Raw genomic sequence first — 11958 nt, 5'->3', positions numbered from 1 at the left:
TGAAGAAAATGAAAAGATCTAAGTTAAGTGATATGCCAAGGGTCAGATTTATGGTTTCAGGTCTTCATGATTCTGGATTTGGTGGTCTATCCACTGTATCAGCAAGTTTTTAGGAAGGTTTCAACCTCGCTCTGCATTAGCCACACACACCCATTTTTGTACTCCATAGCAGTAATACTACTCAATACTGACAAGATGGAGCAGCCTTGGTCTCTTCCTTTGTAAGAAATAGTAAAATTATTTATATTCTTACAGTATTCTCTCTTGTTGACCTCTGAGATCCAATTACGAAAGAATTTACAAAAACAACACTGATCTACAGAACTCTAGAGAAAAACCTGTTGATCCACAGTACCATTCATTGTAGTGGAGTGAAAGTAGACTCTTTAAAGGATTTTTAGAAAGATAGGAGTGGAGTCTACTTTTTATTAGGAGGTTAGAAGATAAAGAGAATAGAAATAAAGGAGGTAAAATCTAAGGGATAAACCATGGGAAAGTAGATTGAATTTGGAGAGAAACTGAAGAAAAAGAGAGGGAAAGTTTAACTAAATGAATTGCTAAAGAAGATGTGAGTGGATAGAATCAAGGACATGAAGGCACCAGTGAATTTTCTATGGAACCTAGCATACTGATTCTTAGTCTAATACTACTCCAATTTGTAACCTATTTAAGGAATGTTTATTTTCTTAGGTCTTTTGCTTTGTGATCCTTTAATATGCCTATGACATGGGATATGGAAATCAGACCAGTGTCTCTGAGTTTCTTCTCCGGGGGCTCTCCCAGTGGCCAGGACACCAACACTTCTTTGGATTGTTTCTGTGCATGTACCTGGTCACCATGGCAGGTAATGTTCTCATCTTCCTTGCCATCATCTCTGAAGCTCGCCTCCATACTCCTATGTATTTCTTCCTGGCCAGTCTCTCATTTGCTGATATTGGCCTCTCCTCCAGTATAGTCTTGAAGATGCTATACAATCTGTATTTGCAGCAACACACCATCTCTTATACAGGATGCCTAACACAGCTATATTTATTTCTTTCATTTGGTGACATGGACAGTTTCCTGCTTGCTGTGATGGCATATGATCGCTACATGGCCATTTGTCACCCACTCCATTATACCACAGTCATGAGCCCCCAGCTCTGTGTCCTCTTGGTGAGTGTGTGCTGGGCAATCACTAATCTCCATGCCCTGTTACACACCTTGCTCATGGCAAAACTGTCCTTCTGTGTGGGAAGGGAAATAGCCCACTTTTTTTGTGACATCAGTCCCTTGTTGAAAATTTCCTGCTCTTCCACTCATTTAAATGAATTAATGGTTTTTGTTGCAGGTGGCCCAGTTATGGTACTCCCCTTCCTATGCACTCTAGTGTCCTATATCTGTATTGTCTCTGCCATTCTCAGGATGCCGTCCTCTGGGGGTGGCAGGAGAAAGGCCTTCTCCACTTGTGGCTCTCACCTCTCTGTGGTCTGTATGTTTTATGGAACAATTTTCAGTGTGTATCTCTGTCCTTCATCTACTTTCTCCACCAAAGACATTGTAGCCTCTGTGGTATATACAGTAGTAACTCCAATGCTTAACCCTTTCATCTATAGCCTGAGAAACCAAGACATGAAGGTTGCCCTAGTGAGTCTTCTCAGAGGCAAGATATGTGTCTCTCAATTACATTGATTCTTTGGACTTATTTGTTGAGCTTTCTCTTAAGCTCTTCTTTTCAACTTTGAACTTAAAAGAAAATTGTTTATTTTATTTATTTATTTATTTATATTTATATTTGTATATATTTATTTATATATGTATTATTTCTTAATTTTTATATTTATATGTTTAATTTAATTTTTATTTGTTTTTTATTTAAATTTATATTTGGTTTGATTGTTGGATTAAGGTCCTTTCTTTAGAAAAAAGCTAACCCCATCAGCTAAGCCAGACTAACATAGATAATCTCTTAAAACTAAGTTACCTAAAAATTTAGTGAATAGATAGACTGAGAAGACTTTGTAATTTAGGAGCAGACAATTTACAGTAAGACATAATAAATTGATCATAGGATTATTTTTTTAAAATTAATTTTCTCATTCTGAAAGATAGTGGGAGTAGGGTTGATCAGAGGCTAAATTCCTCTTTCTGGCAGTCAAAGAAAGGTTAGCCAGAGATTAAGTTCTTTCCAATCTTATTGGACAAGCTCTTAATTTTCTTGCACTATGATCTAAGTTGTGTGAATGTAATCTGCTAAGGAAGATGTGGGGATAACTGCTAATGACTGACCAAAATTTGATCTTTCCCCAGTAAACTTGCTGGTTACAAATGGTAATGGCTACAGGAAGTGACTTCTGACATAGGATTAAGAAAGTCTGGGAGAAGCTAATAAGTCAGGGGACTTGGCTTTTCCAATTGAATTATGTTGCAACAAATTTCTGTTATTGCTTTATTCCTCTTTTTTGTTATAAAACTAGCTCTATAAACCACCCCTTGTCTCTGACATCTGAGAAGTCAGGTGACCTTATTTGATATGCAATTGATAGCTTTACAAATTAAATCATAAATGTCTTAGTAACTTTGTCCTCAGTTTCTATTTCCTTTTAATTTTTTCATCCAATTTTAACAGAACTTATTCTGTTTTGAAAAGTATTCACTAATGGATAAAAGAAAACCTGAAGACAAGTCTCTAAAAAATGCCTCAAAATTTGGTCCTCAGCACTGTACTCTTCAAACTTTTTTAACAACTTTCAAGTCAAAAGATTGGAATTGTCCTGGTTGCTATATTGCTCAAGCTTATAGGTCAAATGATAATGGGGGGGGATACATGAGATGACAACTGATATCCCCAAATAAGTCATCACGTTAGAATTGCAGCCTTCCCATTGTACCACAGAATGGAAGAGCTGTGAAGGACATCGGAGTACTTATGAACTGAACTATATTTGACAAAGAATCCTTTCTACAGCACTCCCAATTTCCATCTGATATCAAATCTAAATTGACTTCTTTGAAAAAACTCCTCCTGTTGTTTTGTTGGCCAAGAGAAACAAGTCTGCTTCTTCTGTCACAGCACTTCTCCATTCTTCTAGAGTGCTATGATGGCCCTCTCATCCTTCTAAATCTTCTCTTCTGCAATCAAACCTAGTATAGTTCCTTTAACTAGACCACAAATGACTTATTATTGTCATCTAATCTTTCCAAACCATCCTGTTCTGCACATTCACCAACAAGTCACATTTTTATTCTGCTTGGTATATGATTCCCAGAGTAGAAGACAGTATTCCAGGTGGGGTATCCCTGGATCAGAGTACAACTATTATCTCTATTGTTGTGGGCCTTTTCTCCATTATTTCAGAACAATATAGCATTAGGTTTTTTAGCTTTTAATTAGTTCATATTGAACCTGCAATAATATGAAGCTTAAGAAAGATCATATTTAATAGAGAGAAATGTGAAGTGTAACTCTTGAATTAGAGAAAATCAACAGCATTAGTTCATGTAATCCTTTTCATATCATTTTGAAGTGATCAATTTCCTCATCATATTCCGTTATTGCAAATTATTCCTCAATATTTTCCCTTATTTTATGTTATTTTCCATTACAAAAGAAAGAGTGAAGTGAGCAGAACTAGAAGAAAAATTTGTACTCATTTCAATATTATCACAATAAATAATTTTGAAGGCTTTTGCGCACAAGTGCTGAGTGAAAAAGAAGAATCAGGAGAATAATTCATGTAAAAACATTATTATAAAACCAAAAAGCTTTGAAATCTGTAAGAACTATGATCAATAAAATGACTGTTCATCACTAAAGAAGACTGATTATTATGATGGAACATTATGCAGAGATGAAACACCTTACAGAGAGGTGTCAAGTTGAGGGTGTAGACTGAGACAAATATTTTTGTTTACAACTTTTGAGAGAATTTTTCCTTGACTATTCATGTTTGTTTTAATACATTTGTTATTCTATTTTCATTGTAACAGGGCTGTGAAGAAAAAGAAAAAACAGTTTTCTGTTATCTTTTTTTTTAAAGTAGAGAGGTAGAGATTTTGGGGATTCCTTCAAGAGAGAGGAGAAGGGGAACTCCAGTTATAAAATGTTGCAAGCAATTTCAGTTGAGTTTGCTATGTCATTCATTTTAATTATTTGTTTTACTTGATTGCGAAAGGTTTCTGAAGAAGTGGAAATCCTTTGAAAATATTTTTAACACAAAACATATTTTTATAAACCTTAAAAAAGGAATAGTTAAAATAAATATCATGAACAAAAGATGTATCTGAATAACGATTCATATGAAAAATACCAGGTAGAATTAGGGTGCTTGTGAACATGCTCAAGACCAATTTCATATTGAGCTTCATCATTAGAAATAATGTGTTCAAAAATCTTTGCCTTGGTCAGAATATAATGCAGGATTAAAGTCCAGTACTTATAGGAAGTATATTGATAAATTAGACTATTACAGAGTAAAAGGAAAAGACTATTAGAGGAAAAAATGTCAAGGAAAATAAGTGAAAAATGTGTTATCTATATTTTATTCTATAGAAAATACTTTCAGACAAGATGCCACCTGTTTTCAAAGATCTGAACGAGTACTTGATTGACTTGACCTCAGAGGAAAAAACTCAAAACAATGAGCAGAAGTTATGATTAAGGTTTTAGCTGAGTAGAAACTCTAAAAACAAAAAAGAAAATTTTATAAAAGTAGGATAAGGCTGCCTCAGATAGTAGCAAGTTCTCCATAATAGAGGTCTTCAAGCAGAAGTTAAATGGTCATTTGTTGGCAATTTTGTAGAAGAAGCTGACAATGAAGTAGTGGTTAAATTAGGGACTAAGAAGGACCTCTGAAGTGCCATCCTCCACTGAAAATCAGATTTTATAGTACAAGATAATAAAGTTAGTGATTTTTTTGCACTGGGAATATTGTCAATTTACATCTTCATTTTCCAGATTAGAAAACAATGCCCAAAATAAGAAATTGGGTGAAGATCTCACTTTGTGTAAAGAAGGAAGGAAAAAGGAGTCAAATTCAGTGAAGAAACAGGACAATCTCCAACATGAATAGTTTGCCACACAATGATGTTTGATGATGTCAGGCCCTAGAAATCTAAAAACCAGTTTGTCAAATCTTATCTCTTGTCTTTACAGTATCTTTCTATTAGCTGGAGAGTTCATTCTGTCTTTAATATAAAACTTCAGCACAGTGCAATAAGAAAAGAATAGTTAAACTTTCCATTCAAAAAATTCTTTTATTTTCTTTATTATCTTTGAAAGAGGTTTGAAAATTTTCTGAGAACTTTACTAGTCAAGGTCATTCTTCTATTTATTATGGTAGTACTAGAGAGGTGAAGAGAATAAAATGTTGGGTTTGGGATTAGAGAAAATTGAGTTCAATCTGGCTCCAGACCCTTATAAACCGGTGAGGATAATTTCCACCTGCTTCAGTTTTCTCATCTGTAAAATGGGAATAATGACACCAGTTTTGAATTATTTTGAGCATTAAATAAGGTAATAAATTATAAATTACTTTATTTAATCTAAAAATGTTATATAAATGCTACCTATATATGGTCCACTGAAGGCATTATTAAATTTTTGACTTTAGTTAGGATTGGAGTCTCCAATCTGAAAAACTGATACTATGGAAGTTTGGTCATTCCTGGCATCTTTCTGACATAATTAGATGTTGTCAGATGTTAGACTTCAATGAGGTTAATCAGTAAGAGTATAGTTTCGACACTGAACTATATCATATGAGAACCACTGAATAAAAGAACATGTGTAAATTATAGAAGAGAAGATATCTGCAGAACATTTTTCTATCTTCAGTGAGTAGCTGAAGGATTGCATATGATGAAGGATCCAAAGAATGCTTTCTGCTTCTTTAGCAGGAAAAACCAGGTCCAATAATTAAAAAAGATATACTTTTATCTAATTTGATGAAGATCTCCAGAACTATTAAAACTGTCCCCGTAATGGGATGGACTACCTTGGAATGTGCAGGTCTGCCCATCAGTTGAAATGATCAAGGATAGGTCATTTGATCATTCATTAGACATGGAACAAATTTTCATTCTAAATGAGGGCTTGGAATAGATGCTGGGTAAGATAATTTTTTAATAATAGCAAATTAATATATGTATATGCTTAAACAGACATACATATGAATCTGTGATTCTATAATTTCCATTATTATTATGATTATGATTATTACCTTATCACCTCACTTTATGAGGGAATGAAACACAGGAAAGGGAAAGCATGAAAGAAATAGACAGGAGATTTTGGCGACAACTACATAAAAATGTGATCCCAGGGAAAGTTGCCCCATGACAAAGAATTGTGTGTAGTTGCTAAGTGAAGAGTTCCAGAAACCCTGACTATTTCCATTATGAGCCCCAGGGTTGTAACATAAAGTGATGTACATTTAAGAGTCCCTGGAACAAAATCTTGAGTAAAGGTACAAGGAGACTAGAAGACTTACTTCCTGGGATTTTTTTCCCCTAGCACCTAAGAAAATCAGTCAGTGTCTAAGAGCCTGAATCACAGAGTGACAGTAGGGAAGATTGCTTCTAGAAATAATCCTTCTCAAGTTGGTTCTTCTCTATATGTAGATTATGGATGCTCCATCAACAACCAAATATGAGTTAAAATTCTCAGATTAATTTTCCTTCTCAGAGAGTTAACATTTAAGGTTCTTATTCTTGTGTCTTAAATCCTGGGAGCCCACAATTCTTGTGCCTTCCTCTTTTCCTTCACTTGGCTCTTACCTCATCCTTGAATGGCCTCATCTTAATTTCTTTAAATCTTTGCCAGCCTTCAAAATAAAGAATAATTTCCACCTCCTCCATGAACCCACTGCATTTTCCGGCTTCTAGAAATCTATCTTTGCTTTGAACATCTAGAGAAGCATCTGTGGGTCATTATTACTATATGGTGAAACTCTACTTTGGAATTGGATCCATTCTGGACTGACTGCAGAAATAGAGAATAGCTGAGTCTCCTGAAAGCTTCTTATAATTCTGATAGGAAAAATATTAACTAACCTATCCTGAAGAACAAGACTCTACCATTCTGGGAAATGTCAAAAACTTTTCAATTGATCCTCAATAAATTTCCATGAGATACTGCCCACTTTATATCCCCCAGGAAACAAAGTCTTTCAATCTCCAAAACTGATTCCTACAGGTTGAATTGTAGTATAGAATGTGTGTTCATAACATATTTTCACCGTTTTGTAATTGCATACTAGTCTCCTACTAAACAGCAGAACTGGGTTAGTATTAGCTACATATACTGAGATTTCTTCTTTATTCTCCTGGTAGATTTGTTTATCTTCATGGACCTGAATGTACAAGACAAAATAATGTAAAATGTTCTCAAAGAACTCCAAATTCAATTGAATGGAAACCATTCTTTCGAAATAACTAGTCTTTTCTCTTAATCATTTGACAATTACAATTATCACCAAAGCTATATATTTTATAACACATTACCATTTACAAAATATTTTTCTCAGGAGATTTACTATTTCCTCCATTAGAGGAACTCTCTTTCAATAAAAATCAACACCTCTTCAGCAATTTAGAAAGTTGCCTCTGGACCTGAAAACTTAAATGATTTTTCCACATAGTCAGTTTACTACTGTGGTGAATTAAGATAGACTCTTCCTGCTCCCATGACAGCTCTGTATATATTATACCAGTGGTATCAAACTCAAGTAGAAATGGATCCCTGTTTGCTTCATACAGACTTAGACAATTACTCATTAATATTATCGGTATTGAATTATATTTTTGTTCATTTTGTTAAAACATTTTAAATGATATTTAATATGTTTCCACTAGATATTGTCTTGGGACCAACTGTTGTCACATTAGACATGCCTATACTACAACATTCTACTTTTCTCAATTATATGCATAAATTATAATTATTTGTGAGATAAATCCATAGTGGAAATGTCTATTCATAAAATTTTTCTGGGATAATCTCAAAAAAGAAAAGAACCAGAAAGTCAAGATAAAGCAAATGTGACTTGCGATTCCAGGGGAAAAAAGAAATGATTTGCCCTTTCCCCTTTGCTCTACTTTGATCTTTAATTGCAAGAGAGAAAGCTTGAGGTAAATTAGATAGGAAGAAAGTTATAAGTAGTTTAACAGCATGCTCATATATTAATTACAGAAGGTGAGCCTTGCAGATGAGAGTAATTCTTTTGTTTATGTTTTATATAGTATTTTGTATTTCCTCAGTTACATGTATAAACAATTTTACCATTCATTTTTAAAATGTTCCAAAGTTCCAAATTCTCTCTTCCTCCTTCTCTAATCCCTCTTTGAAAGGCTAGCAATTCAGTATGGTTATACATATGTAGTCAAGAAAAACATTTGTATAAGTCATGGTGTGAAAGAAAACATAAATAATAATAAAAACCTCAAGAAAAATAAAGTAAAAAGTAGGCTTCAATCTGCATTCAGACTTTTCTCTGGGGATGCATAACAATTTTTTCCCAATTTCCTTCAAAATTGTCTTGGATCTTTATATTACTGAGAATAGCTAAATTGTTCATAGCTAATCTTATTACAATATTGCTGTTTCTTTGTACACTGTACATTTCACTTTGTATCACCTCATGTAATTCTTTTCAGGTTTTTCTGAGAGCATGCTATTCATAATTTTTCGTAGGAGAAGAATATTCAACAAAATCATATATGACAATTTGTTGTCATTTCCCAAAGCATGATCATCCCCTCAGTTTCTAATTCCTTGCTACCAGGAAAGAGTTCCTTTAAATATTTTTGTACATACAGATATTCTTCCATATTGTTTTTAATTTTTTTTTGTTATAAAGATCAAGTAGTGGCATTTTACTCAACATTTCCAATAATTTTCGTTTTACTTTTCTGTCCATTTAGTCAATCTGGTACCTTAATCAAAGTAGTGCCTCAGACTTGTTTTAATTTGAATTTCTCCAGTCAATAATGAATTAGAGAATTTTTTTTCATATGGTTATAAGTAGTTTTATTCACTCCATCTAAAAACTGTTCATATCTTTTGATAATTTATCAATTGAGGAATGACTCTAAATTTTATAAATTTGACTCAGTTTTCTATATGTTTGAGAAATGAAGCCTTTATCAGAGAAAGCTGCTTCAATTTTTTTTCAGTTTCTAGTACTAACTCTATTTTTTCCATCCTATTTTCCCACTCTTTCTCTTTGTACCCTGTCCCTCTTCAAAAGTGCTTTGCTTCTGACTACCCACTCTCCCAATCTGCCCTCTTTTCTAGCACCCTCCTCTTCTTTTCCCCCCTCTAATTGCCATAATAATAAGAAATTCTTATGAATGACAAATATCATCTTCCCGTTTATGAATGTAAATAGTTTCATATAATTGAGTCCCTTAATATTTTCCTTTCCTATATACCTTTTTATGTTTCTCTTGACTCTTGTGTTTGAAGGTCAATTTTTCTGTTCAGTTCTAGTCTTTTCATCAAGAATGTTTGAAAATGGGCGGCTAGGTGGTATAGTGGATAAAGCACCGGCCTTGGAGTCAGGAGTACCTGGGTTCAAATCCGGTCTCAGACACTTAATAATTACCTAGCTGTGTGGCCTTGGGCAAGCCACTTAACCCTGTTTGCCTTGCAAAAGCTAAAAAAAAAAAAAGAATGTTTGAAAGTCTCAATTCATTGAACCCTCAACAGAAATAGTTTTGCTAGACAATGTCATTTTATGACACAAGTCTCAAGGAAATGTCATTTAGCAAATCGTCTCTTTTTCTCTCAGTCAACTTTTCATTTCTTATTTTTTTATTTTTTCCATGGTTACATGCAAAAACAAGTTTGGACCTTGAGTTCCAAATTCTCTCCCTTCCTCCCATCCCAATCCCCCTCATTAACAAAGCAAATTATCTGCTACAGTTTAATTTGTATCACTATGAAAACATTACCACAATAGTAATGTTGCAAAAGTAAACATAACCTCCCAATAAAGGGGAACCTCAAGAATAATAAAGTTAAAAAATATAACATGCTTCAATCTGTATTCAGACACCATCAGCTCTGTCTTTAAGATGGATAGTATTCCTTAGCATAATTCCTTAAAAGTTCTCGAGTCACTCTTTCTGAGAAAAGGTTAGTCATTCACAGCTGATCATTCTAAAATAATGCTGATACTTTGTATATAGTAGATTTTCCATTGCTTCCGTTTTTATAAGATTCATAATGAGAGCACTCTGTTCATCATTTCTTATAACAAAATAGTATTTCATCTTAATTATATACCACAATTTATTCAGTCATTCCCCAACTGATTGACATCCCCTCAATGTCCAGTTCCTTGCCTCCAGAAATGCTATAAATATCTCTATATTCTCCTTTTCCTTACTGTTTTTCATCTCTTCTGGAATATATACCTAGTAGTGGCATTGATAGGTCAAAGATTAGGCATGTTTTTTTATAATTCTTTGGGTATTGTCCTAAATTGCTCTTTAGAACTGTTGAATCCTTTCACAGTGTATTAATGTATTATTTTTCCTATATCCCCTCCAATATTGGTCATTTTCTCTTTCTGTCCTATTAGCCAAACAATTAAGTATAGGCAGTACCTCAGAATTGTTCCAACCTATATTTTTCCTGTCTGTAATGACTTAGGACATTTTAAAAATTATTTAATTGATAACTTCATTTGAAAACTGTTCATTTCCTTTGATTAATTATCAGTTGGAGAATTACTCTTATTTTTATAAATTTGATTCAGTTCTCTGTGTTTGAGAAACGAGTTCTTTATCAGAGAAACTTGTTTTAATATTTTTCCCCACAGTTTTTATGGATTACTATATTTCTTCCACCTTCCCTCCCAACCACATTTATTCTATTCTCTTCCTCCTTTCACCCATATCCTCCTCAAAAGTATTTGCATATGACTAACACCCCCCCCCCACAAACACACAGTCTTCTCAACCTTCTATCGCATTCTGCTCCCTTTGTCCCATCCCTTTCTTCTTGTACTTTCTTCTATGGTAAGATAGATTTCTATACCCAATTGAGTATATATGTTATTCCACCTCTGAGCCTATTCCATTGGGAATAAGACTCACTCACTAGTCCTCACAAACCCCCCTTTCCTTCTACTTCACTGCAAAAGCTGTTTCTTGCCTCTTTTATGTGAAATAATTTACCCCATTCTGCCTCCCCTTTTCTGTTCTCCCAGTACAATCTTTTCTCATCCATTAATTCCATCTTTTTAATATATTATTCCTTCAAATTCAACCACCATCTGTATCTTGTCTATATATATGCTCCATCTAACTGCCCTAATAAATGAAAAACTTCATATGAGTTATCAATATCATATTCCTATGCAGGAATGAGCAGTTTGACAACATTAAGTTCCTTAGTATTTGCCTTTCCTCTTTACCTTTTTATACTTCACTTGAGTATTATCTTTAAAGACCAAATTTTTTGTTCAGCTCTGGTCATTTCATCAGGAAACTTTGAAAGTCTCCTATTTCATTGAACATTCATCTTTTCTCTCAATGTAATATGTTCAGTTTCACTGGGTAGTTTATTCTTGGTTGTCATCCAAATTATTTTGACTTCTGGAATATCATATTCCAAGTCCTATGATCCCTTAATGTAGATCTTGCATTACCCTGACTGTGATTTCATGATATATGCATAGTTTCTTTCTGTTTGCTTGCAACATTTTCTGCTTGACTTGAGTACTCTGAAATTTGGCTACAATATTTCTGGCAGTTTTCATTTTGGAATATCTTTCAAGAGGCTATTCTTTCAATTTCTATTTTATCCTCTGATTCTGGAATATCAGAACAATTTTCCTTGATAAGTTTTTTGAAAAAAAATTTATCTAGACTTTGTTTTTAATTTTTGATTATGGCTTTCAGGTAGTCCAACAATTTTTAAATTATCTCTCCTGATTATGTTTTCCAGGTCAGTTGTTTTTTCCACAGTGA

At 33.7% G+C, this 11958-nt stretch overlaps 1 protein-coding gene across 1 annotated transcript; it reads left to right on the top strand.

Annotated features, from left to right (window-relative positions):
- Positions 1 to 726: 726 nt before the first annotated feature.
- Positions 727 to 1671, top strand: LOC141513647 (olfactory receptor 1N1-like). The gene has a single exon (XM_074223675.1). It carries the CDS (start codon positions 727 to 729, stop codon positions 1669 to 1671), a length of 945 nt encoding a protein of 314 aa, XP_074079776.1.
- The last annotated feature ends 10287 nt before the right edge of the window (positions 1672 to 11958 follow it).

This window comes from Macrotis lagotis, chromosome 1 (genome assembly GCF_037893015.1).
Source record: "Macrotis lagotis isolate mMagLag1 chromosome 1, bilby.v1.9.chrom.fasta, whole genome shotgun sequence".
Taxonomy (NCBI): domain Eukaryota; kingdom Metazoa; phylum Chordata; class Mammalia; order Peramelemorphia; family Peramelidae; genus Macrotis; species Macrotis lagotis.
This window is presented reverse-complemented; position numbering and strand designations above follow the sequence as displayed.

What these genes read in the sequence shown, in the direction of transcription:
- LOC141513647 (XM_074223675.1), top strand. Translation starts at nt 727, where the DNA reads ATGGGATATGGAAATCAGACCAGTGTCTCTGAGTTTCTTCTCCGGGGG.